At 59.2% G+C, this 25548-nt stretch overlaps 1 protein-coding gene across 1 annotated transcript in view; it reads left to right on the top strand.

Annotated features, from left to right (window-relative positions):
- The window catches only part of LRP1 (LDL receptor related protein 1), a gene marked incomplete at both ends in the record, with an annotated part of 78362 nt that overhangs the window by 5095 nt on the left and 47719 nt on the right, over positions 1-25548 (top strand). Inside the window, 6 exons of the mRNA XM_082299053.1 lie at positions 7710-7826; positions 10375-10497; positions 14974-15111; positions 16671-16790; positions 18192-18320; positions 18465-18728. Coding sequence (XP_082155179.1) covers positions 7710-7826; positions 10375-10497; positions 14974-15111; positions 16671-16790; positions 18192-18320; positions 18465-18728 — 891 coding nt within the window. The remainder of the gene's footprint in view (positions 1-7709; positions 7827-10374; positions 10498-14973; positions 15112-16670; positions 16791-18191; positions 18321-18464; positions 18729-25548) is intronic.

Here is a 25548-nt window from a genome sequence, read left to right as displayed (position 1 = left end):
TCCGGCCATTTCTAGGGCTAAATATAGACTCCAGTGTCCTTCCTGAGCCAGGGAACGGAGCGGGCTGGAGCTGCAGTCATGCAGATGCTGTGCAGGACCACAGACAGTCCCAGCACCGCTCGTGGGGTTGGCAGCAGAATTGTTGGATAATGCCCTTGCTGGCAGCTCTGAGCTTCTCCGGTGGGACCATGCTCGCAGTGGCATTGAGGGGAGGGATGGGAAGAGCATGCCGGGCTCTGGTGAGTGCCAGGAAGGTGAGAGCAGGTCTGTGGTGTCCGAAATGCATGGGCTGGGGCTGCAGTGGGAATGGTGGATGTCTGGGAGGGAGTCTAATTGAGTTGGAAGTTGCATCTTTAATTGGGTGGGGTAATTAGCCTTGTGCTAGATGCTGTTTCTCCAAATGAGACCGTGGTGAGGATGGGCAGGTGTTGGGGGTCTTAACCTGAGAATGGGCAGGTGTTGGGGGGGGTCTCATCCTTGGGACAGGCAGGTGTTGGGGGTCTCATCCTGGGTGTGCCAGAGGTGGGAAGGTTGGGGGGCGAGTGTGGGGGTTGCTGTTGAATTGGGGGGGCTGCAGTTGTGGGGGGGAGAGAGGAGTTGCTGCTCTTGGACTCAGGGCTCTGCCATCCATCCCTTGGTGACCGAGTTGAGGAGGATTCCAGCTGGGGGAGGCTTTGGGAGCCATCCTGCTGCTGCCCCCAAGCCCCAGCCTCACTGGGAGTGGCTGGGTTTGTTTGCTGGAGGTTGCCTGGCAAAAATTTAAATGTTCTGAGAGCTTTGGATGGCATCAATCTCACCCATTTACCTGCAGCTCTTTGTCCGTGGGTATGGGCTCGTGGTCCTGGGTCACATGTGGCTCCTTCAGGCCACCAACAATCACAGCTGGCCAACAGCGTGGCCACAGCTTGTGCAGGAGTCTCTGCACCCTCTGGCCCTGTACTGGGCTCCTCAGGACTGAGACTCTCCTGGTGTCCCCTCCTGCTTCCCTGCGCCCTTTGATGCTGGCAGCCAGTGATTCTCTCAGAATTGGAATATCGTGGCCTAAAGGATGGCACAGGAGCACAAACCCTCGGTCTTGGGGAGCAGCAGGATGCTCCTCTGCCCACCCTGCCCCCTGGCATGCTGCTGGTGGGCTGCCAGTGTGTGCCCACCCACCCCCATGTGCCCACCCACTCCAGCCTCCACTGGGGACACACATCTTCCCTGTCCGCTGCTGCCGGTGTCGATACCCCTTGGCTGTCCCTGGCTCTGTCACTGCCAGGAGAGCGGCTCCAAATCTTGGGGGGCTCTGACCCAGGGGCACAGACACCCCAAACTGTGGTGCTTACGGTGGTCCCGTCCTCTCCAGGCGCTGGGAGCTGAACCCCTCCGGCCCCCAGCGCAGGGAAAGGCTGTGAAGGGTTTCCTCCCGGCGGGTGTCGTGGTGCTTTTTTATTGTTTGGAAAAGGAAGCACTTGGGTTTAATACTTCCCGCTCCAGCCGCCTTCCCAGCGCCCCGGCGGATGCTGCGGGGCACCGGGGCGGGCGCCGCGTGGAGCGGGGCTGTGCCGGTGCCTCCGCCCCGGGGCCGGCTCCGCATCCTTGGGCCGGTGCCCACGCCAAGGCCCCGCTTCCTGCCGCAGCCCCCCGGCCCTTCCAGATGGGTTCGCTCAGCCTCTCCTCTGCCGGCCTGGAGCGCGTTTTCCCCCTGGAAGAGCGGGTTTGGAGCCCAGCGCTGCTTACTCACCAGCGCCGTGCTCTCCTCCGCAGCCGCTCTGATGCCATCGGCCCTCGCTCAGCGCTCCCTACGCCCTTTCGGCTGCATGAAATCCTAAATTTTCTTTTCCTGCAACTTACGGAAGTTAAAACCAGGGAAAGTAGGATTCCTGACCTGCAGGAAGCCCGTGGGAGCATCCAGTGGGGATGCCAAGGGTTCAGGCGGCATCTGGGATGCAGCACTAGCTCAGGGATAGCTGTGCCAATTCCTCTTTCACCATTTGTACCAGTTACAGACAGATGGGACTTTTCGCAGTGCCAGGGATGTTTTTCCAGTGGAGCAGCTGCCACCTGGAAGCTGTGCAGGACCTGCCTTCCCAGGAGGTGCTATCAAGGAATCCCCAAACCTTTGCCCTCACCGGTAGCACGTGCTCGCTGTGCTGGGGGGGTGATGGGGGCAGGAGCTGTGTCCCCACGGGCCAGCTGGGCTTGGTTTTGGGGGCTGGGATGGGAATTGGTGACAGCCAAAAGCTGTGGCAGGAGCAGGGCAGGGCCATGGCATTGTCAGCGGTTGTTATCCCTGCAGAGACCTTGGAGATTGCGCCGTGCGACGGTGGCTCCGTGACCTTGTACTCCCCAGAGCTGGGAGATGCTCTGAGGTCCCCTAAGGGACCCAGGTCCCCAGGGGACCCCAGGAGGTGACCTGGAGGCTTGGAACAAGTCTGGGACTCCATGTCCTTGTGCCCCTCTTGCTGTTCTCCAGCCTCCTGGAGCATCCAGCATCTCCTGGGGGGTGACAGTTCCCTGCCCCAGCTGGGGTGGGACACTCCATGTGCACTCCAGTGAGGATCCTGGCCACCCCAAGGATCCCAAATCCCAGCTGGATCATCCCTGGCTGTGTTCACACGGGCAGGTGGAGCTGAATCCAGAGCAACTCCCCGCGTGGCCGCGCTGCTCGGGAATAAAAGTCCCTTTATGCCGGAATAATTAGTGTACTCAGAGCATGCTAATTATTCTGGGATAAAAGTGACTTTTATTCCAGCAGAGTGTCCTCTCAAAGGGCCCTTTCTGCCCGCTCCCAGGGCACAATAGCTGCTCTGCTCCGTTTCCCCATCCCAGACAAAGTCCTTATTTGCGGAGGCAGCGAAATTGAGTTGACTAATGAATTAAGGCCAATGGTTCTGGCCGGGCTCCAGCCCTTTGAAAGCCTTGGCGAGCTGATGCCCGGCCCGGCGGGAGGAAGCACGGACCCTCCTGCCCCACCGAGCCCCCGGCAGCCTCCCCTCCCTCCCTCCCAGCTGCCGGGATGAAATGCCTATTAATCTACCCTGTGGAATTGCTTTATTCCCGGCGCAGGCAGGGCTCTGGAGGGAGCGTTATCAGCTCCAGCCACAGGCCATAAATAACCACGGCGGTGCAGAGCGCCGGGTCCTGTTTGGGTTCCCAACTGCCCAGGGTGTAAACATCCCGCTCCTATTGCCGGGATAAGTACAGGGAATAAAGCCTGACCAGGTAGGGGAGGTGGGGGGAGCTCTGCAGGCCCGCTGCCCCCTCCCCATCCCTCTTTTGAGGAAGGAAAAAAGGGACACAGGGCACCCCGGCAGGGATGGCCACGGGCCAGGGCCGGCTGCAGCTCATCCAACTGCACCCAGAGGACTTAAGCCCCTTTCTCCTGGCTGCAAATGCTTTTTTTCTTTCCCTTTTTTCCCATCTTTCCTTCCCCCCCCCCCGCCCCACCCTGCCTTTTTTTTTTTTTTTTTGCCATTTAAATTGCAGATAAGCTAGAAAAAGAAAGATACCAAAAAAGCAGGATTCTCCCTTGAATCCCCCTCGGCTGAGGGGCTGGAGCTGCCCCTCTTGCCCTTCCCCACCACAGTCTGGATGATCCAGCTCTTTTTTTTTTCTTTTATTATTATTATCCCCAGTTCTGGCAATGCCGGCGCTTTCGTTTCATCTGCTTCCATCTCCTGCCATTTTTCAGCTCGTTCCGCTGCGGACTCTCCGTGGGGCTGGAGGCGGGAGGGGACGCGGGGGGGATCGCGCTCCGACACGGCTCTCCCGGCTCCTGAATTTGGTTTAAAATGCAAATCTTTCCTTTATTCCCCATTTTTTTTTCTTTTTCTTTTTCTTTTTTTTTTTAAATGGATTTCATCTGAAGGCGGCGGAGCTGCTGGAGCCCGGGGAGCGGGAGGGGAAGGGGCTGGGCGGGGGGGGGGAGCGCATTCCTCCCAGATTTCCTGATGCGCGTTCGCATGGAAATCGTCTCCCCCCGGACGCGTTTGAAGTCAGGTGACGCCGAGCTGCGGGATGGACGCAGCCCCGGGAGCCGCAATATGATTTTCTCCCCCTTCCCCCCTCCACGGGGAATGCTGGTGGGCAGCGTCCATCCCCTGCCTCCATCTCCCGCCTCCCTCGGGATGCGCTCGCCCGTCCGTCCTCCTCCTCTCCGTCCCCCCCCATCCTCGCTCTGCTCCTTTGTCTGGGTTTGGAGGCAGCCTTGGCAGGTCCTGGCTGCTGGGAATCCCATCCCAGTGCACGTGCTGGGGGTGTTGGGGGGTTGCTGGGGACCCCCTGTGCCCTGGAGTTGCCACCTCTCCCCGCTCTGCTGCCCGGAGTGAGCCGGGAGCTGGGCTTGACCTCGGAGCGAGGGGGGACATCAGGATGGCATCTCCCCACCCCTGGGCCACCACGGGGTACCCGGTGTGGGGATCCAGTGGCTCCCAGTCCATGTCCCATGGGGAGGGATGGGTGTCCCTGGCCGTGGGGAGCGGCCAGGTGGGCGATGGGAGAACGTGTGGAACATGGCTGGTGGGAAAGGGGCAGGGATGTGCTGGTGGGATCTGGGGATGGGTGACCAGAGGGTGCTGGGCCCTTAGGATTTTGGGATGTGACAAGGGGGTGACAGCCCTGCCTGTACCTCAGCATGGGTTTGGGGCAGGTGGGAACTTCCAGCTGCTTCCCACCAGCATCATCTCTTGGTCAGGGCCGGGGAGATGGGCAGAAACCAGGGATGGAAAACCAGGGAAGCACCGGAACGCTGGGGCTGAAGCGATGGTGGGGTTTGGTTTTGGTTGGATTTGTTGTTATCCCCTTGAGGGTTCCAAAAAGGGGGAAAATCGGAGCAAACCCTCTCCGGGCGCCCGCATCCAGCCGGAGCCTGTCCCAGGAACGGCACTGAGCTGCCATTCCAACACCTCTGGCACAGCAGAGCCAGGCTTGGCTTCTCCAAATTGTCTTTTTTTTTTGTTTAAGGAAGGTGAATGCCTCGTGATTTCGATGCCATAGTCCGACTTGAAGGGAGAAGGGGGAAAAGACTGTATTTTAAAGTCAATATTTACTCAGCAATTGGCCGTCCCCCTCCCCCAGCCCGGCCGCATACCTGCGGCTGCTCCGGCGGGAATGGCCGGGAGCCCTGTCGGTCCTGGAAGCGCCGGAGCCGGGATCTGGTTTGAATCTTCCCTGTTCGGAGGGGGCCGAATGGAAGAATTGCAAAAATGCATTTGAACTGTTTTGGGATAGTGTGTTTAAATGCAAAACAAACAGCTGAGCCTTCCTTTCCCTTTCCCCCTGGAAAAAATGTGCCTCAGACCTGAGGGTTTGGTATTTTAAATGTCTCTATTACCCGCTTCAGCTTTTGGGAGCCGGAAAATTTACTGGATTTGGGGTTTGAGGATCAGCCTCGAGCCTCAGCTCGGGGAGGAGGGAGCGGGATGGGCTCCAGGCTTTGGCTTTCCCAGCGCCTGTCCTGAGGCTGCGGAGAAACTCCAGGACACTGGAAGTTCTGAAAGCACAAAAAAGGGATAAATGCTGTTTTTTCCTGTAGTTCGGGGACAAAGGATGGATGATGTGGGGGAGAGAAATGAAGCCGAAGGTGACTCTGATGTGGTTTTGGTGGATTTTGTGTGCTGAATGTGGTTGAGTTCGTGTCTTGGGTGACTGCAAGGCTCCGGCAGCTCCGTGTCACAAATTCCAGGCTGGCACTGGAGGGGGTCCCATGGGGGCCACGGGCTTGGCTTCGACTGGGAAGAGTGGCCATGGATTTCTGGAGTGCTCCAGCCTCGATTCACAGGGAAGGAGGAAGAGGAGGAACATTGGGATGAAGGCGTGGTATTCCTCTGGCTGATGGAACAGGCCGAAATTGCCCAAAACACAACAACCTGCCCTGTTTTGGGGGTGCTGTGGCCGTGCGAGGTGGGGATGGAGACCTGGAGGAACATGGAGTGGGAATGTTTCCCTCTGGAGTGGGTTTATTCCCTCCCTTTGGCGCTCCCTTCTCCCCCAGAACATCTGGTTTGTGAATCGCGCCCGTCCCAGCCCGTATTTATGGCCAGCGCCGTTTCCTGGCCAGCCTCCTCCTCCCGAGGAGAGGAGGAGGAGCTGGGCTGAGGAAGAAGCAGGGAAGGAGTTCTTTCATATTTTTGCGCTTTGCTTCCAGGCTGTCCAGGTTTTTATGTTGTCCTCATCTGTGGAATGAAGGTCTCGTGGCATCTGCTCCAGGATCTGCTTCCCCACCTCTCCAGCAGCCCGTTTAGGTGTCCATTTCTTATTTTAGGCAAAAAACCAGATGGTTTTTGCTGTTTGTGTTTGCCAGCCCTTTTCCCAACCCACCACGCTCCAACACGAAGCCTCCGGGTGTCCATGGAATGCTGGCACCCGGCTCTTGGTCCCCTTCCCACCTGGGAAGATGCTGCTGGGACATCTGTTCCCACCCTGTCCTGGAGGACAACAATCCTCTTTCTTGCACCCAAATGGCTTTTTTTGCACCTTTTTTTTTTGGACCACTTTGGTTTCGGACCTTTTGGTTTTTCGGGCCTTTTTGGGCCTTTTCTTCTGGGGGGGCCTTTCTTGGGTGGGCTCCTTTTTTATCCCCTTTTTGGGAGGCCCTTTTTTTGCATTAGGGCCTTATTTTGGGGACCTCTTTTTTTTGTGCCTTTTTGGGGGCCCTTTCCTAATGTGCCTTTTTTGAGGCCCTTTTATTTCACCACCTTTTGTGACCTGTTTTTTCTTTTTTTTTTTTTTTTGTCTTTTTGCCACATTTTCATCCCCCTTTTTTCCGCCATTTTTTCTGTTTATGGACCCTCCTTTGGGTGGGGTTTGTATTTTTTTTTTTTTTGTTCCCCCCCCGCCCTACCGTTTCCCCCCATCTTTTGGCTATTTTTCACAAACTTTTGCCGTGTTTTTAAGCACAGTTTTGTCCCCTTTGAATCCCTTTTGAGCCGGGGTCTCTCCTCCGCCTGCCAAGGCGGGGACGTGTCCCCGCAGCTGCCCCGGCCCCGCTCTGAGCCGCCCATTGTGCGCCGATGAAGGCGCCTTTATTCCCGATCCCGGAGCCGGAGCTCCGCTGCCATCGCTGCCGCTGGGGCGAGCGCCCGGCTCGGGAAGGGAACTTGGCTCCGTGCGAGGGATGCATGAACAGACACCTTCTCTAATTGTCCACCTGGCACCGAGGCACCGCGCCGCGAGCGGGGGGCATTGAACCCGCCGGGAACACGCTGTGCGAGGACAGGGAATGCGCAGGCAACGCGTGGGGTTGCCGAGGAGCCCGGTGGGAAGCGAGCTCCTTCCGTCCTCCCCCTGCCCCGAGCCGTGGTGGCCGTGCCAGGGCCGCGGTGCCTCGCGCTGCCGAAGGCCGGAGCGTGGTTGGGAATGGTGGAAGGGCTGGGGTTTGGGTGCCCTGTGGTGGTGAGTGGCGGCGGGATGGCTCCCTGGGATCATCCTGCCTGGATCAGCAGCCCTCTGGAAGGGCAGGTGTCCTCGGGACAGGGTGTGTGTGAGTGATGTGTCAGTGCCTGGAGGAAATCCCATGTGCTCCTGCTCTGCTCCGGTCCCGGAGTGGGAATGCTCAGCACGGAGACGCTGGTGCTGAGGGATGGCTCCTTCGAGCGTCCCTGCTCCAGGATTGGCGTTGCCAGTGCACAACAAGCTCCTGTCCTGGCTCTGGTTTCCCATCCCACGAGCGGCTGGGATGGGGCAGCCGGTTGGGAATGGGTTCCCACGGATTTGCCTTCCTGTAGCCCTGCCTGCTCCTTCGGGAAGTGAAACCTGCGGGTTCCAGCAGCTGCGGCAGCTGCAGGTCACGCTGTGGCTGCCGGAGACCTGGGAGGACGAGGAGGAGCAGGAAATCCAAGAGTGTCAGTTCTTTGCTGTGGTTTTCTTAATGAGTCCTGCCTCGGATGCGCCTGTGGCCGGGAGATGGAGGCGGCAGATGAGCTCCGCCGGGACGAGGGGGTGGCAGGGCTGGATCTGGAGCAGAGCTGGGCCAGGAGGAGCCTGTCCCCCAGCCCGGTGGGAGGAGAAAGGGGACAAGCTTGGGCTGCTTCTCTGGCCTAGGGAAGGTGGAGGGGAAGGACAGGGATGCTCCATCCATTTTGATCCGTCCAGTCTCCATCTTGGCTGTGCCGAGCTCCCGCCGTGGTGCCGAGCAGCAGCTGCCACGCCGCCGGTGCGCGGGGAAGGAAGGGAGGCAGGGAAGGAAGGGAGGCAGGGAAGGAAGTGGGTTGGCAGGAGGAGCTGCGCTTCCATCGGCATCAGGCCCTGCGCAGCTCCCAGGAGGAATCAGGGTTGTGGCAGGGTGGGAAGTTTCCTCGCAGCCTTTAGGGATGGGATTGGCATTAGGGACTGCATCACCCCCATCCTCCCTGCTGTGGAGCGGCCCCATGGCAGGACGAAGATGCAGACACAGAGAACCCCCCCCCCCCCCCGCCTTTCCCGAGCTGAGCAGGAAGTGGAGTGGATCCTGGGAGCAGGAATTTGGCAGGAGAGCAGGGATGCCACGGGATGAATGCTTTGGGAATTGCGTGTGCGGCTGCCTTGGCTTGAACAAGGGCTCACAGTTGCGTTGGGTTTGTAAGAGGGCCGGCCACCCCCAGGGCTGAGGCTGGGCAGTGACCCCCCATGGCAGTGACCCCCCCATGGCAGTGACCCTCCCCCCATGGCAGTGGCCCTCCCCCCATGGCAGTGACCCCTCCCCGCATGGCAGTGACCCCCCCATGGCAGTGACCCCCCCATGGCAGTGACTCCCCCATGGCAGTGACCCCCCATGGCAGTGACTCCCCCATGGCAGTGACCCCCCATGGCAGTGACCCCCCCATGGCAGTGACCCTCCCCCCATGGCAGTGACCCCTCCCCCCATGGCAGTGACCCCCCATGGCAGTGACCCCCCCATGGCAGTGACCCCCCATGGCAGTGACTCCCATGGCTGTGACTCCCCCATGGCAGTGACCCCCCCATGGCAGTGACCCCCCCATGTCAGTGACCCTCCCCCCATGGCAGTGACCCCTCCCCCCATGGCAGTGACCCCCCATGGCAGTGACCCTCCCCCCATGGCAGTGACCCCTCCCCCCATGGCAGTGACCCCCTATGGCAGAGACCCCCCATGGCAGTGACCCCCCCATGGCAGTGACCCCCCCCCATGGCAGTGACCCCCCCATGGCAGTGACCCCCCCCCATGGCAGTGACCCCCCATGGCAGTGACCCCCCCATGGCAGTGACCCCCCCCCATGGCAGTGACCCCCCCATGGCAGTGACCCCCCCCCATGGCAGTGAACCCCCCATTGCAGCTTCCACTTGGGAGGTGGAGTAACCACCCCCCCCATTGTAATGATCCCCCTCCCCCCCATTTCAGTTTCAGTTCAGGGGGATGCAGTGACCCCCATTTTCAGTGACCCCCATTTTCAGTGACACCCCCCCCCCCATTGCAGTGACCCCCCCATTGCAGTGACCCCTCCATTGCAGTGACCCCCCCCATTGCAGTGACCCCTTCATTGCGGTGACCCCTCCATTGCAGTGACCCCCCCCATTTCAGTGACGCCCCAGTGCAGGCTGGGTTTGGGGGAGTGAAGTGACCCCCCCATTGCAATGATGCCCCCATTGCAGTCTCTTCTCTGGGGGGGCTGCAGTGACACCCCTCCCCCATTGCAGCTTGTGTTTTGAGGGGACCCCAAGTGACCCCCCACTGCCCTGACTCCCCTATTTCAGTGACCCCCCATTTCAGTGACCCCCATGGCAGCCCATGTTTGGGGGGGTGCAATGTCCCTCCCATTTCAGTGACCCCCCCAGGACATGGGCAGGAGGCTCTTCCCAAACTCTCTCCCTCCCCAACCTCTGGATTTTGGCTTTTCCTGCTGTTTTTTGCTCTGTCCACGTTCCTTCCCTGTGTGTCCAGTGAGGGATGTGGGGTCACCCTTCCCTGAGCTGCCTGGGGGTCGTGGACACGGGATGGATGGATCCCCATCCTGCTGCTGTCCTCATGATTTAAAAAAGCAATACTTTTTAATTTGTTCTCATTTGGGTTTTCTTGGTTTTTGCTCTGTTTTTCTCTTGCCTAGCACGGAAAACGAAGCGCCTCTGGCTCCCAGGAGCTAATTCATCCAAGTTAAATGATCTTTAAAATCTGTGAGCGCATCGCAGCGCCCGGCTCCTGTTTTCTCCCGGTGTAATTAATGCTCCAGCTTAAATTTCCTCCTTTCCTTAGGGGCAGGCTTGATGGATCCGGTGCCAGGCTCAAACTTCCGCCGAGCCATAGGAAAGAAATCATCCCCACCCTCTCCCCACCCCCCCAAAAAAAACCCCCCGAACCAATCTCGGCCTTTAATTGAAATTTGATTTTTTCTTTCGAAACAACTTGTCCTTGGGAAGAAACTGATGTTGTTTATTATCGTTATTTCTTTTCTCATCCAGCACCGAAGACTTGTAGCCCCAAACAGTTTGCATGCAAAGATCAGATTACGTGCATATCTAAGGGCTGGCGCTGTGACGGGGAGAAGGATTGTCCGGATGGCTCGGATGAATCTCCCGAGATATGTATGTATGCCTTTCCTTCCTAATCCTCTTCCTCTGGGTGTGCTCCATCGCTCTACGCGCGTTCCAGGGCCCCGAGCGGCCATCAGCGTTCTACCTCAGCTCCCGCCGCAGCCCCTCGGGGTGGGGGGTGTCCATTCCGTCCGTCCGTCCATCTGTCCGTCCGTCCATCAATCCATCCATCTGTCTGTCCATCCGTCCGTCACTCCATCCATCCCTCCATCCATCCCTCCATCCATCCATCCCTCCATCCATCCCTCCATCCATCCCTCCTTCCATCCATCCCTCCATCCATCCCTCCATCCATCCATCCCTCCATGCATCCATCCGTCCATCCATCCATCCCCCATCCATCCATCCCCCATCCATCCATCCCTCCATCCATCCATCCCTCCTTCCATCCCTCCCTCCATCCATCCATCCCTCCCTCCATCCATCCCTCCATCCATCCCTCCATCCATCCCTCCATCCATCCCTCCATCCATCCGTCCATCCCTCCATCCATCCCTCCATCCCTCCATCCATCCATCCCTCCATCCATCCCTCCATCCATCCCCCATCCCTCCATCCATCCATCCCTCCATCCATCCATCCATCCATCCATCCCTCCATCCATCCATCCATCCATCCATCCATCCATCCATCCCTCCATCCATCCCTCCATCCCTCCATCCGTCCATAGTTCCAAACCAGCCTCCTGGGAACAGGGAATGACTCGTTTGTTTTTGTTCCCATCGAAATGGGCGTGCATGAGGAAGGAAGAGTCGGGAGCAGCAGCTCCCCCAGGGCAGTGTCACCCCGTCCTCAGCGCCTCGGCATTCCTGGGTGTGGGGAGTGAGGGAAGGAGATCTCTGGGAGTCCTGGGGAGCAGCTGGGAAGGCGGCATCGCTGTCCCAGATGTGTTTTGGGATTAGGGTGCTGGGTTGGGTTCACCGGTCTGAGCTGTTGGAGCCACTCGGACACTGGTGGCCACAGCTCTGGAGGTGCTCCCGCCCCAGATGGGGTGGTGGAGTCTCTCTGGAAGGAAATAGGGACCTGGGATGGGTTAGATGGGGGTAGGAGTGGGAATGTGGGGGGTGTCTGCACAGGGGTCAGAGCCAGGTGACACCAGGGATGGCGGCTGCGCCGGGAGCTCTGCTCCGGCTGGGCTGGAGCAAGGAACCACCTGTCCCCATGTCCCAGGATTCCGGGCCACAGGACAGCCACCACAGGGCCCAGCAGAATCCCCTCATCCCCTGTCCCAGCTGTCCCTCTCTGATTCCCACTTCACTCTGTGCTTGGCAGAACCGTCTCCTCCAGAGCAGTTTCTGGTTCGGCTCCGGGTTTGTTTATTCCTTAAGGCAAAATGATGCAACGGCCCCTCCGTGGGAGGGATGGGGGGCTGGGATGGGCTGGCTGGCTCCAGTCAATCAGCAGCGCTGGAAAATTACAGCGGGAGGACTTGGGGGCTGGAAGGAATCCGTCCTGATTGGCGTGTTCCGCTTGCTGCGCGCGTCCGCGCTCCGTCCGTACGGACAGGTGACCGGAGCACGGACCCTTGGGTGCTCTTCCCTCTCCACCTTCTTCCTCTCTCTTCCCTGGGGCTGGTGAGGAGCTGCCCCTGGTGCTGTGGATGCACCTCATGTCCCATCCATGTGGAGGTCATGGATGTTGGAAGGCTCTTGGGTTTGGTTGAAGCCCCCTGAAGGCTCATCCCTGGAGGACACAGGACCCCTGCTGACCCTGCGCCCCTCAGAATGCGCTTGGCGCTTCCAGGACAGGGAAGTGGGAGCCTCTGAGAGGCACAGACCAAAGCCTGGCATCTCCTCTCTCCTCACCACCATGTGTGGGACTGAGTCCGTGTGTTTCCATCACCACCACAGACCCCAAACTTTGGAAATCTCTGAGTTCTTTGGGAGCAATTCCCTCCCCAGCTGACCTCTGGGGACCTGAAGCGGCTGGACCTTCCTGAGGGGCTCTGCCCACCTCCCCCAGTTCCCACTTTGCACCCCTAGACCCTGGAAGGGAGCCAGGGGGATGCTGTGCCCCCTGGGACTTGGCGATTGGGGTGCCAGGGCACATCTGTGCCTTCGCCACGGGTCGGGGAATGAGCGGAGCCTCCCGCCTGCTCCTGCCCAGGCTCATTCCCAACCTGTCAGCACAGGCCCGTGGTATCTCCAGGATTGCCAGGCCAGTTTTTCTCACGCCACTCCGGCACCGGGGCTTCCAGCAGCCTCTCATCCCCCTTATCTCCCTGGCAGGGAGAGAATGACTTTTATTACTCTCGTTTAATCCGTGTTTGAGCCGGGCTGCGAGCGCAGCTCCCGCCGCCGCTCCAGAGTCCTCCGGTGCCGCGGCATTTGCGTGACACTGACGTTCTCCTGCCAGAGCCTCTTGAAATGCCGTCAGGCACGTGCCAGGTTTTCCTCCCTGGGGAATCCTTTGAAGTATTCCCTGGCTTTGCTGAGCATCGGCTGCTCCCTTCCTGTCCCCAGTGCTGCTCGTTCGGTGCGAGCGGCTCACACACGGTTCTTGCACGGTCAGTTTTTTGCTCCACGGAGCTTCCCTGGGAGGAAAACACTTGGACAAGAGCCTTCGTCCTGCTGGAGATCAAAGATGAGGGGCTCTGAGGAAGGAATTTGCCGTGGCTCAGCTGTGGCCAGTGCCTGGTTGGCCCATCCGTTGATCCGAAGGTTCAGGAGGCCTCGGATCCCTCGTCTTGCCGTGCTGGATCTGCTGTTGGCACGGTCCTGATGAGTTCAGGAGTGACCCAGAGGCAGCACCAGGACCCTCACTGCTGCCATCCTGACGGAACAAGTGGGACCATCCCACTCCTGCTCCTCCAGCCTCTTCCCTCATTGTGTTCCCCCCATCTGTGTCTCCCTGGGCTGTTGCCAAATCAACTGCAGGAGGAAGAATGGCTTTTCTTCTTTCCTTCTTTTTTTTTTTTCCTGAGTGGTTTTTCGAGGTTAAACATTCCTATCTAATTCGGCTCCTTGGGGTGTACCACAAGCTTGTCACATGTAATAAATTGGCTCATTTATTAGCGCCAGCACGGTCAAAAGCAAACAAAGTGGCTTGTGGATTAATCCTGCCCTGTTTGGGATAAGTGGTTTGATCCAGGCTCTTTGTAGGGAATAATGGACACGGCAGAGCAGTTCCGGCTGATGAATTGGGCGCTTCACTTCAGCCCCTTCATTCTTCTGGTCCATATATCGACGTTACTTAATTAACCCATAATTTGCAATTACTGGGGGCCCACTCTCTGTGAAAAGATAAATCTATGCGGTGGCACCCGGTAAGAAATTATCCCAGGAATCACCTGCTGGGTGCCCTGGGGCTGGGAAAGAGGGGAAGCCCAAATCCCCGATGGCTGTGACAGAGCCTGGGTGTCCTGAGCAACCTTGAGGATCTCATCGCCCCAGTGCCAGGCCAGTGGGCTCACTGGGAGCATACTGGCATGTGTCTGAGACGCCAGGCAGTGATCTGGCACCTGGAGCCTGTTAGATTCCCGTTTTTCTGGCATCCCTTGAGCAGGAATGGGTGTGACTACCCAGGACAGACAGAGGGAAATTTTGGCTTTGGATGGATTGAGGACCCTGCTTGGTGTGGGGCTTCAGTGCTCGGGGGCTTCACAAACCCTGGGCTTTGTGGTCCCTGTCCCACAGCTCCATGTGCTGCCGAGGGCTTTTATCCCCCTCTGGGGGCCCAAGGGTCACGGTGGGATAACCTCCAGTGTCCCTCGGTGGTGTCCGGGATGAGGATGTGCCGGCACACGGAGCTCTGGCTGTGATGTAACGCTCCTCTCCAAGGAGAGCTGGAGCTTATTTAGGGCAAACTCCGCTGTCGGAGCCTCCGGTGAAGGTGACTGGGCTAAAACGGGACCGTGCCTGGACACGCGCTGTGTGCTGTGCCCTTCTCGCTGCTCACTGGGGGCCCGAGGGGATCCACCAAGCTATTTCTGCCACCGTCCCGCTGCCAGCCCTGCTGAGGGCAGGGTGAGGCATGAACAGCCCCTGAAAAATGGGATTTTGATGTTTTGGCTGGGCAGAAATGTGTTGGTGGCTCCAGTGAAATGCTGCTTGTTCAGCTCCGAAACGTGGATTTGGGGCAGGGAGAAGAGGAGACCCCAAGGAAGGGGTCAGGATTTGTAGGGGCCGTGCCAGGGGTCATTGTCACCCCTGCAGCTACCTCCAGCACGGGGTGAATCTGTGCTGGACGTCGCAGGAGCTTTTCCTGGGGTTTCAGGCCGTTAATGGATTTATGGTGTGTTTGTTGTTTGTCTCCATGCCTTGCTTCTTTTCAGAGGAGCTTAAAAATAAAGCCTGGCTTCCTTTGTAATTTTTCCAGTTAATAATGGAGATTAAATCTCCTTGTGCTGGGCTCGGAGGGGGCCCCCCCATGAACCTGCCCGTGCCACGGCCTCGGGACAAGGAGGGTGTTGGCACCCGGGGGAGGGGGGGTCACGGTCCCTGTGCTGACCCTTTGGTGTCCTTGCAGGTCCTCAGAGCAAAGTGTCCCGCTGCCAACCCAACGAGCACAACTGCCTGGGCACCGAGCTCTGCATCCACATGAGCAAACTCTGCAATGGGCTCCACGACTGCTTCGACGGCTCTGACGAGGGCTCGCATTGCCGGGGTAGGTTTGGGGGTGCCAGGGGGCTGCAGGAGAGGAGTGGCTGCCCCATGGGATGCTCTCCCCCTCAGGGCAGGAGTGATGAGGTCCCCTGGTTTCTCCTGTGGAGTGTGAGCCCCACCACACTCAGCTCAGCACAGTCACGGATCCAGAGATTATCCAGAGCCGCTTGGAAGCGAAATGCCCATCATTCCTGAGCCTGCAGCCATGAAATAGCTGCATTGTCTCCTGGGTTTAAAAGCTCCAGGCCTGGGGTTCTGGTCCAGATAAGAGATACCGCTGTGGTTTTTTCCTAATTTCCAGGAGCTTTGTCCCCCCTCCTGGCTTGTCCCCGTGGCTAATCCTGCTGGAAAACTCCCTAAACCAGCGTGCTGCTGCGCAGATTAATCGCTCAGAAACGCGTGTCCTGGGCTGACCCCGCGCTCCGGAGCCTCTTTGCTCCCCAACCCTTCCCCGCCAGGGGTGGGGGGCTCCTGCCCTGCTCCACCAGCACCCCTGGCCCCAAAGGGCTCCCTGCTGGGACTCAGCTCCTCTCCACTGCCCAGATCTCATGGGAGCAGCCCGGGGCAGCTCCTGCAGCTGTGCCTGAGCTGGGAATTAATATTTGAGTAGCAGCTCTCGTTACTTAAGTGGGATCTGATTTTTCACGGCCGGGCAGCACGTGAGCCACGTGAGCCGCGTTGGGGCAGCTGCTCGGGGCTTTGGGCACCTGGTGCTCACAGGTTTGGGCACGCTGGGGCCGCCAGCCCTCAGTGGTGCTTGAGCTGGATGCCGAGTCCCCCCTGCCCACAGCCGGTGCCGCCCCAGGGAGGCATTTCCTCCATTTCCTCGCAGCTGCTTCCGAGTCCCAGCCTGCCACTGCCCCAGGCTTGGGCAGGTGAGCTGTCACCCCGAGCTGTCAACCCAAACAATCACCCTGTCACCCCGAGCTGTCAACCCAAACAATCACCCCGAGCTGTCACCCCGAGCTGTCACCCCGAGCCATCACCTCAAGCTGTCACCCTGAGCCATCACCCTGAATTGTCACCCCAACCCCCGTTCACGCTCCAGCTGCTGGACCACTGCTCCCCCCATCCCTCTCCCCTCAGGGAGTTGGGGACTCTACTGCCCTTGCAGCCATCCTGGGGGTGGCAGTGCCAGCGGAGCTCCCGTGCTGAACCCCCCCATTGTCCTCTCTGAGCACTCCAGTGACCAGGTTGGACAGGAGGGGAGCTCTGGTGCATCCACATCCCCCAGGATGCCCTGGAGCTGCATCCCATGCCACTCCCCTGCACAAAGAGTGCCAGGTCTTGGCCACTTCTGGAAGTGGCATGGAATCAGCAGCCCTGGGCACGGTGGGGGCTGCTCAGACCCCCCCTCCGTGGAGCAGCCATGGATCCCCCACATCCTCCCTCCCTCTGGTGAGGGGCTCAGTCCTTCTCTCCCCACTGGCGAGGTGGGAGCAGCATGGAGTTCCCATTGGGGTATCTGGTGGTCCTGCTCACCCAGCCCTGGGTCCTTGATGTCCATCCTGTTCCTCCCTGGGTGACATCCTCTCTCTTCCACCTTCCCTGTCCCCGCAGAACAACTGGCCAACTGCTCGGCGCTGGGCTGCCAGCACCACTGTGCACCGACGCTGGCCGGCCCCGTCTGCTACTGCAACCACTCCTTCCAGCTGGCCGAGGACCGGAGGAGCTGCAGAGGTGGGTCTGGGGTGGGCACAGCCCTCACTCCATGCTGGTGACCGTGAGTCCTTGGGGATGTGGCCAATGCCACTGTCTGGCAGCCAGGGCTTGGCTCGGGGGGGGAAGGGGCTGGGCAGACCTTGAGTCAACACAGGGAAGGTGGGATGGGATCCATGGGATGGGATGGGATCCATAGGATGGGATCCATGGGATGGGATCCATGGGATGGGATGGGATCCATAGGATGGGATCCATGGGATGGGATCCACAGGATGGGATGGGATCCATAGGATGGGATCCACAGGATGGGATCCACAGGATGGGATGGGATCCATAGGATGGGATCCATGGGATGGGATCCATGGGATGGGATGGGATCCATAGGATGGGATCCATGGGATGGGATCCACGGGGTGGGATGGGATCCATAGGATGGGATCCATGGGATGGGATCCATGGGATGGGATGGGATCCATAGGATGGGATCCATGGGATGGGATCCACGGGGTGGGATGGGATCCATAGGATGGGATCCACAGGATGGGATGGGATCCACGGGATGGGATGAGATGGGATGGGATCCATGGGATGGGATCCATGGGATGGGATGGGATGGGATGGGATGGGATGGGATCCATGGGATGGGATCCATGGGATGGGATGGGATGGGATGGGATGGGATTCATGGGATGGGATCCATGGGATGGGATCCATGGGATGGGATGGGATCCATGGGATGGGATGGGATGGGAGTCCCTCCGCTGAGGATGCGGCTCCCAAAAGCCTGAGTGAGGAATACTGGGAATAAGGAAAAAGCTTTGTCTTTGTGTGCGGGGTCAGGGACTGGCACATGCTCCTGGTGTCCCTGGCTTGGAGAGGATGGGAAAAATAGGAGAGGGTCACAGCAAGGATTGATGGCATCGGTGTGATGGAAACAAATCTCGAAGTGGGAGATTGTGCTGGCTCCATCCCTTTCACGTGGTGGCAGGGACCGTTCCTGACTCTGGCACGGAGCTCTGGGGGATGCATGGCTTTCATCTGCCCAAAGAGCAGCCAAGCCAGGGGTTTGAGAGCTGGACATTGGAGGGGGTTGGAGTGGGAATGAAGGTGCAGAGCTGGAGGGAGGCTCAGTGGCCGGGCAGGGGTTGTCCTGCTGCAGCTGATGCTGAGGCGGGGAACCAGGGGCTGCCTGGCCTGTCGTGGGGTGGCCTTGGAAGGAATCCCTTGGATTCCTTGGAGGCTGATGTGAAGGTCCCTTCAATTCTTCTGGAAGCTGGTGTGAGGGTCCCTTTGGCTCAGGGATCCTCCCCTCCTCTCCAGCTCCACCTTGGAGAAAGGTGGGAGCCGCATTCCCTTTTCAGGCAGCGAAGGAGGAGTGTTTTCTGGTCCAAACCTCGGGTTTTTTCCTGTCTTTCCCAGACTTTGACGAATGCACCGTGTACGGGACATGCAGCCAGACATGCACCAACACAGAGGGCTCCTACACATGCAGCTGTGTCGAGGGGTATCTCCTGCAGCCGGACAACAGATCCTGCAAAGCCAAGAACGGTGAGAGCCTGGGCAGGGGGGAGCGTGGTGCTTTGGGGCAGCTCTGCAGCCCTGCCCCGGGCTCTCTGCGCTGGGCTCTTCCCTGCGGTTACAGCCATGGCATTCATCTCTACCCTGACCCCCTTGTCCCCTCCTTGCCCGCAGAGCCCGTGGATCGCCCTCCCGTGCTGCTCATTGCCAACTCCCAGAACATCCTGGCCACGTACCTGAGTGGAGCCCCCGTGCCCAACATCACCCCCACCAGCGCCAAGCAGACCACAGCCATGGACTTCAACTACGTGGAGGACACGGTGTGCTGGGTGCACGTGGGCGACAGCGCCTCGCAGACCATCCTCAAGTGTGCCAAGATCCCCAACCTGAAGGGCTTTGTGGAAGAACGGTCCATCAACATCTCCCTGAGCCTTCACCGTGAGTGCCCGCTCCCCTCGGGACCCCCATCCTGCTCCCCCATCCCCAATTCCTCGCCACCGCCCCACTGTCCCCAGGCCATGGTGGGTGAAACTGGGAAGGAGGCAGCTTCCCGCAGGGCCAGGTCATTCCCTTACCTTTTATTGTTATTTCTAGCAAGTTTAGTGGTTTCTTGGTGTGCAGGTATGAGGGAAAGGGGTACAGGGAGGAGCCGGGCTGCTGCCTGTGCAGCAGGTTTTGGGATGGCAGTTCTTGCGTCCTTCGGTCCCACCCCAAAAAGTGACTAAGAACAAACTCCCAACCCGAAGATGCCTCTGTGGGTGCCACGTGAGTCATGGTGTGAGTGGCTGGTAGCAGTTTCCTTCTGCTGGTGGCTCTGTGGCCAGAACGAGTGCGGTTACAGCTCCGTGTCCTCTTTGGGCTTGCTGGTCCCAGTTTTGCAGTCAGAATGGGAGCAAGAGTTACTGGCTGGGATTTCAGTGCTCTCTGAGTCAGGCCCAAGAGGGGTCCCTGTGGGCTTCCAGCACCTTCCCTACCTGTGCAGAGCAGTGGGGCTGGTGGGGTCCCCCCATGGAAAGCTGGAGAGCTGGGATGTGGGACACCCCTCCTGTCACTGGTTTTATCCCTTGACACCACAGACCAACTGGTTGGGGTGGAATTGGAGCATCTGGGGTTTGCGGTGGGTCTCTGTCAGGTTTTGCCTCCCTGGTGTCATTCCCCCGGGGGTGTCTCTTGCCTCCTGAAATTGAGGAGGCTTCCAGGGGGGCCTGAAGCGAGAGGGATCCCCTTATCCCACCGGCCACGCTGTTGGATGACGAGCAATGGCTCATCCAGCAAATTGGATGAACTTGGAGGAGTGGATCTCTGCAAGCGAGTGAAGGTCCCGGGTGGATCCCGGAGCCGAGAGCGATTCCCTGCCGAGGGCAGTGGGGTGTGAGCTGGGGTCCCGGGGGTTCTGAGGGTCCTGGGGGCTGCGTGTGGCAGGGCTGGGCAGGCTGTGGGCGCTGCCGAGGGTGTGTGTGCACAGTTAATTTCAGCTCACCGTGTGTATTTTTAGGGCAGGGTGTATTTTTAGGGAGAGGCCTCACCCTTTGCTCTCAGAGGCGATAGCGTGGAGTCAGGCAGGACAGGGCTCGGCTTCCCTCTCCTGGGATTTAGGAGGGGGTCTGTGGGATTTTGGGGGTCTCTGCTTTGGGTGTCCCTCTCTGAAGGCTCCCTCAGGGTGAGGCTGGTTCATCAGCACAAAGGAAGTGGAGGAGTGAATTCCCTCAGCGCTGAGTCAGGTGCTGGGGGTCGGGATGAAGAGATAATGTCACTCTGCCGCAGGACACTGGAGAGACCCATGAATCCAATTAGTGGTTTCCCTCTTTATTTGCTTCTTTATGGCATTATCTGCTCCCAGCAGGAACAGGACCTCCCTGGTGCCTGCTGCTAATGGGGCTTGAGCTGGCATCTGCTGGGGGGGGGGGGGGGGGAGATTGATGCTGTGGGGCTGGAGAGCAGCAGCTCCAGCTGCTGGGGGATGCCTGGGATGTGCGGTGCCGCAGCCTGGCTCCGGTCACTTCCCTGCCTCCCTGTCCCGCTCCGTTCCTGTGGAGATTCCTGCCACTTGTGCTGTGGGAGATGTGTTAAATGAAGGCTGTTAACAGCCCTTGGCACGACCCGCTGTCCCCGGAGCTTTGCTGTTCGCCTGGTCCTTGTGCTCCCAAAGCCTTTTGCTCTCCGCAGGCTCCGGAGCCGCAGCGCTTCCCGTGGCGCCGCCCCCTCGGCTCCCACCTCGCTGCCCGTGGATATTTGTCACAGGCACTGATTTTCTCAGTTGATCTAAGCTGGCTGGTTCCCTACCCCCAGGTCTTTTTCTGGGGACAGGCTAAAAATCCGAGGCTGACGAAGCCTTCTGTCCATTTCTCTTGCAAAAGAGAATTCCAATTCTCATTGGAATTGGATCATTTCTCTCTGCCATCAGTCGGAGTGGGCTGGGGGGGGCTCGGGGAACCTCTGGGGGACATGTGGAGCTTGGTGCCAATGGTCAGGACAGGTGGGATGACATGGTCCTTCACTGGGCAAGGATCCAGGCTGTCCCCGTGTCCACAGGGACCTTGGAAGTGGCACCGTCCTGCCAGCCCCGGTGTCCCTCCGTGCTCGGCCCCATGGCGAGGATGAGGCACCAGCGATGGCACGGGAAGGGCTCGTCCTTCCTGCCAGCACTGAATTGTAACAAGGAGAACTTGTCTTATCCTTCCTCCCATCCCTCTGTCCCTCTCCTCTGCTCCGTGTGACAATCTAGCAGTGTTCCTGTCCGGGAGGATCCTGGCAGGCACCGCGTGCCCGCTCGTGCTCAAGGACAGAGGCACGTGCCTGTGCCGAGGCTGCTGCGACCCCTTGGAGCATCGGGATGGCACAGGGGGGTTCACTGTGAACCCCCTGTCAGCCCTGAACCCCTCTGGCATGGGGCAGGGGACAGCTGGGGACCGGGGCAGGGCTGTCACTGCTCCCCTTGGACCCTCTGTGCTCCGTGGCAGATCCTTGACCTCTGAGGACTTTGTGATCCCGTGGGTTTTCTCAAGCAGATTCCAGCCTCCGCGTGTTTCCCCAGACAATGTCCTTGTTTGTTTGGAGTTGGGCTTCCAAGGAATTTCAGAGCCAAAACAGAGCACTAAAAAATAATAATTAAAATCTGTTGCTGGGCTCTTGTGCTGCTGCTTCCCATGTCCTGGCCGGAGCCCGCTGCTCCCCCAGCTCCCCCAGCTCTCCAAGCTTATCCTGCTGGCCTTGTACCCCATCCTGGGGCCGTTTGTCAGGGATCACATCCTTGAGCAATCCTCATTGCTCAGCCACCGACCCAGGGCCAGGACAGGGAGGGAAAAAGCTGTGGTGGGATTTGTGCCTCCTTCCATCAAATTCATGTCCCTGTCCCCCAGAGGTGACACCAGGAGGTGGGAACACCTCCCTAGAGCAGGCACAGAGGCCAGGACTGTCCTTAGGAGGCCACCTTTAGCTGGCAGCAGCCCAAGCTTGTGCCGGTCACCTCTTGGCCTCCACGCTGGCGTTGACAGCGGCGTTAAATCCCCGTCTCCGGTGCGCTGTGATCGGGTGACGCTCGGCTTTCGGGTGTCACCTGCCTTCGGGGGAAGGCAGGAGCCCTTTGCTTGGACTGTGGAAAAATACTGGGGAGCACTGGGCTGCTCTGTGGCTCCTGGGGTGGCTCCCCTCTCCCTTTCCTTCCCCTTCCCCTCCCCTTCTCATGCTCTTTCGCTTTCTTTTTCCCCTTTTCTGTGGCTTTTTGCACAGGCAGAACCAGGAGCTTGGTGAAGCCAGGGAATGAATTTGTTGTGCTGGCAGGTGGCTGGGGCCGGCACTGCTCCATCCCAGCACTGGTGCTGCTCCTTCCCAGTTCAGCACTGCTCCTTCCCAGTCCCAACACCTCTCTCCCAGTTCAGCACTGCTCCTTCCCAGTTCAGCACTGCTCCTTCCTAGTCCCAACACCTCTCTCCCAGTTCAGCACTGCTCCTTCCCAGTTCAGCACTGCTCCTTCCCAGTCCCAACACCTCTCTCCCAGTTCAGCACTGCTCCTTCCCAGTTCAGCACTGCTCCTTCCCAGTTCAGCACTGCTCCTTCCCAGTCCCAGCACTGCTCCTTCCTAGTCTTGCACTGCTCCTTCCCAGTTCAGCACTGCTCTTTCCCAGTCCAGCACTGCTCCTTCCCAGTCCAGCACTGCTCCTTCCCAGTCCCAGCACTGCTCTCCCAGTCCCAGCACTGCTTTCCCAGTCCCAGCACCACTTTCCCAGTCCCAGCACTGCTCCATCCCAGTCAGAGCAGGCAGGAATTCTGCGGCTCGGCAGGATCCATGTGGGGCTGCTGGGAAAGGGCTGCAGAGGTGCTGTGATTTATTATTTCTCGGTTTAAGGTTTGTTGTTTTCCTTTATAAAACAAGCCCCCAGGAAGGGGTTTGAAATATCAGGACATTTGATCCCGAGCGCATTATAAACCCTGAACGCCGGCAATCTGGCCACCATTAAAATCCCTTCCTGGGCAGCATCAATCCCAAGCCGCCCGGCTCGCAGGGTGTTTTCATTGACTCCATTTCAGCCCTGTCACTCGGAATGGGCTGTCCCGGTGCCAGCGGGCACAGGAGCTGTGGGCGCTGGGACAGATTGATTTCAGGGCGATGTTGCTCTGCAGAGGAATCCAAGTACATTTCTTCCCCCACTTTGCATGGAAAGCTATTTTTCTTCCTTGCTGCCTCATCCTGGCCAAGAAAGAGGCTCCGATGTGAACTCACTTGGCAGGAGAGCGGGATGATTGGTAACTTCATCTCCTGGTTCCTTTCTGTTGGGTTTTTTCTTTAACTGTTTGTGGCTGTTCTTGTTGCAGCGACACGGGAAAGGGGGAGCTGGGGGAGAGCAGGGGATTGGGGGAAAGAGCAGGGACCAGGATGGATGGGAGCAGGGAATGGAGGGAGCAGGGGATGAGGGAGAGCAGGGACCAGGATGGATGGGAGCAGGGAATGGGGGAGAGCAGGAGCAGGGGATGGTTGGGAGAAGGGGATAGGGGAGAGCAGGAGATGGAGGGAACAGGGAATGGCAGAGAGCAGGGAATGGGGGAGAGCAGGGGCCATATGGGAAAGCAGGGATTGAGTGGGAGCTGGGGATGAAGGAGAGCAGGAGCTGCAGGGGAGCAGGGGGTGGGGATGGGGAGAGCAGAGGATGGGGGGAACAAGGACTGGGGGCCATGTCTGGAGCTGTGCACTCACACCAGCTCACTGTGTGGGAGGGGACAACACCACGATGATGATTTTAATCAAGATCTGCCACTGAGACACTCAGGACCCCACTGCGGCTCTACCCAGCACCTCTGACTCCCATTACCTGGTGTTTCCCCTCACAGGGGACAGGAAAAAACCCCCAAGTGGACTGAGACCACCCCCCCAGGCCGTGGTGGCATCGGGGAGCTGCGTTCCCACCTTGCTGGGGACAAAAGGGTGACATTAATGTCCTGAGTCATCAGGATGCTCGTGCCCAGGGATGGGCTTGGTTTCGCATGGACAGGAGCGTGTCTGTCCCTGCACCCATCTGTCTGTCCCTGCACACCTCTGTCTGTCCCTGCACACACCTCTGTCTGTCCCAGCACCCATCTGTCTGTCCCAGCACCCATCTGTCTGTCCCTGCACCCATCTCTCTCTGTCCCTGCACACACCTCTGTCTGTCCCAGCACCCATCTGTCTGTCCCAGCACCCATCTGTCTGTCCCTGCTCATATCTGTCTGTCCCTGCACACACCTCTGTCTGTCCCTGCACACACCTCTGTCTGTCCCAGCACCCATCTGTCTGTCCCTGCTCATATCTGTCTGTCCCTGCACCCATCTGTCTGTCCCAGCACCCATCTGTCTGTCCCAGCACCCATCTGTCTGTCCCTGCTCATATCTGTCTGTCCCTGCACACCTCTGTCTGTCCCTGCACACACCTCTGTCTGTCTCTGCACACCTCTGTCTGTCCCTGCACACACCTCTGTCTGTCCCAGCACTCATCTGTGTGTCCCAGCACCCATCTGTCTGTCCCTGCACACCTCTGTGTGTCCATCCCGTGCTGCCTCGTGCCAGGCTCTCTGCGGGAACCCTGCAGGACCCTCCCTGCCCACGCTGGCCCCATTTCTGCTTTCTCATCCCCCCTCCCCCCAGATCACCCCAGTGGCGCTCCCTGGGTTCCTGTCGAGCCTGTGTCTCTCTCCTCTCACCCAGAAGGAAGCCAAGTGCCCCATCCCTCCCTCGGCCTCTACGGAATATTTGTGCCCATGGAATGGTCTCATTAAGGCCAAGTAATTAGCGGTCCCTTGGCTGCCCTCCACGCAGCCTGGAGCTTGTTCCATCCCTGTTCCTGCTCTTCCCACCTCCGGTGCCTCAGCCAGGCTCTGCAGGGATGCTGCGGGGTTGAGCCAGGACATGGGGAGGAGTGAAAGTTTGGGGTGTCCCCACCCCGGGGAGCTGGAGACGGTGTCACTGGGGGGCTGGAGAGGAGCCAGTGACCGCTTGGACACAGTTCCCCTTCAGATGCAGCCCTGGAGCTGCACCGGGGGTCCGAGGCACAGGGACCACATGGGCTGGGGGTCCCAGAGCTCCCTGGAGAAGGGCAGTGCTCCAGCATCTGCCACTCATCGGGCTGGGATGTCCCTCTGTGGGGGCTGCACAGCGCCGGGGGGGGCCACGTTGCCCCCGAGGAACGTTTGGCTTGCGCAGGGCGGGTGTGAGCTCTCGCAGAGCCCCAGGGATCCATCCCAGCGCCGAGTCAGACATCCTGGCCATGGGCCACCGGCTTCCACCCAGCGGTTCCTCCTCGCAGCGAAACATCTTAGCAGAGAGGGCGGTGAATTTATTTATTTTCGAGCCTGGTTTGCTGAGGGAACGAGGCTGACGTGACGGCAGTGGCCGTGTGTGGTGGTGGCCGTCCTCTCCGCCGTCCCCTCCTGCCTGGCTCGGACACAAGGAGTTGGCTGTTCCTGGGAGCAGGGGGGCCGTGCCGGACCCTCGGGGGCACGGGGTGTCTGTCCGGCCGTCCGGCGCCCTTCGGGGCAGGAGTTTGTCTTTGTGCCCGTGCTGTTAACATACTTCTAATTAAGGAAAATTGTCCCCAGGAGCAGTGTTTATCCACAGAGCGCGGTGCCCTCACAGAGACGGGCTTGTTCTCCCGGGGAGAGGATGTCTGTGGAGGGAAGAGACAGAAATTCCTCCAGATTATGGTATTATGTAAATGTATCAAACGGATCATTCCCTATAAAAAGGAAAGTGGGAAACCGATGTGTTCGAGCGGCCCTGGGGATTGCATTCC

This window comes from Coloeus monedula (assembly GCF_965178545.1).
Source record: "Coloeus monedula genome assembly, chromosome: 30".
NCBI lineage: Eukaryota > Metazoa > Chordata > Aves > Passeriformes > Corvidae > Coloeus > Coloeus monedula.
Note: the sequence above shows the minus strand (reverse complement) of the source record. Positions and strands in the feature narration are given on the sequence as shown.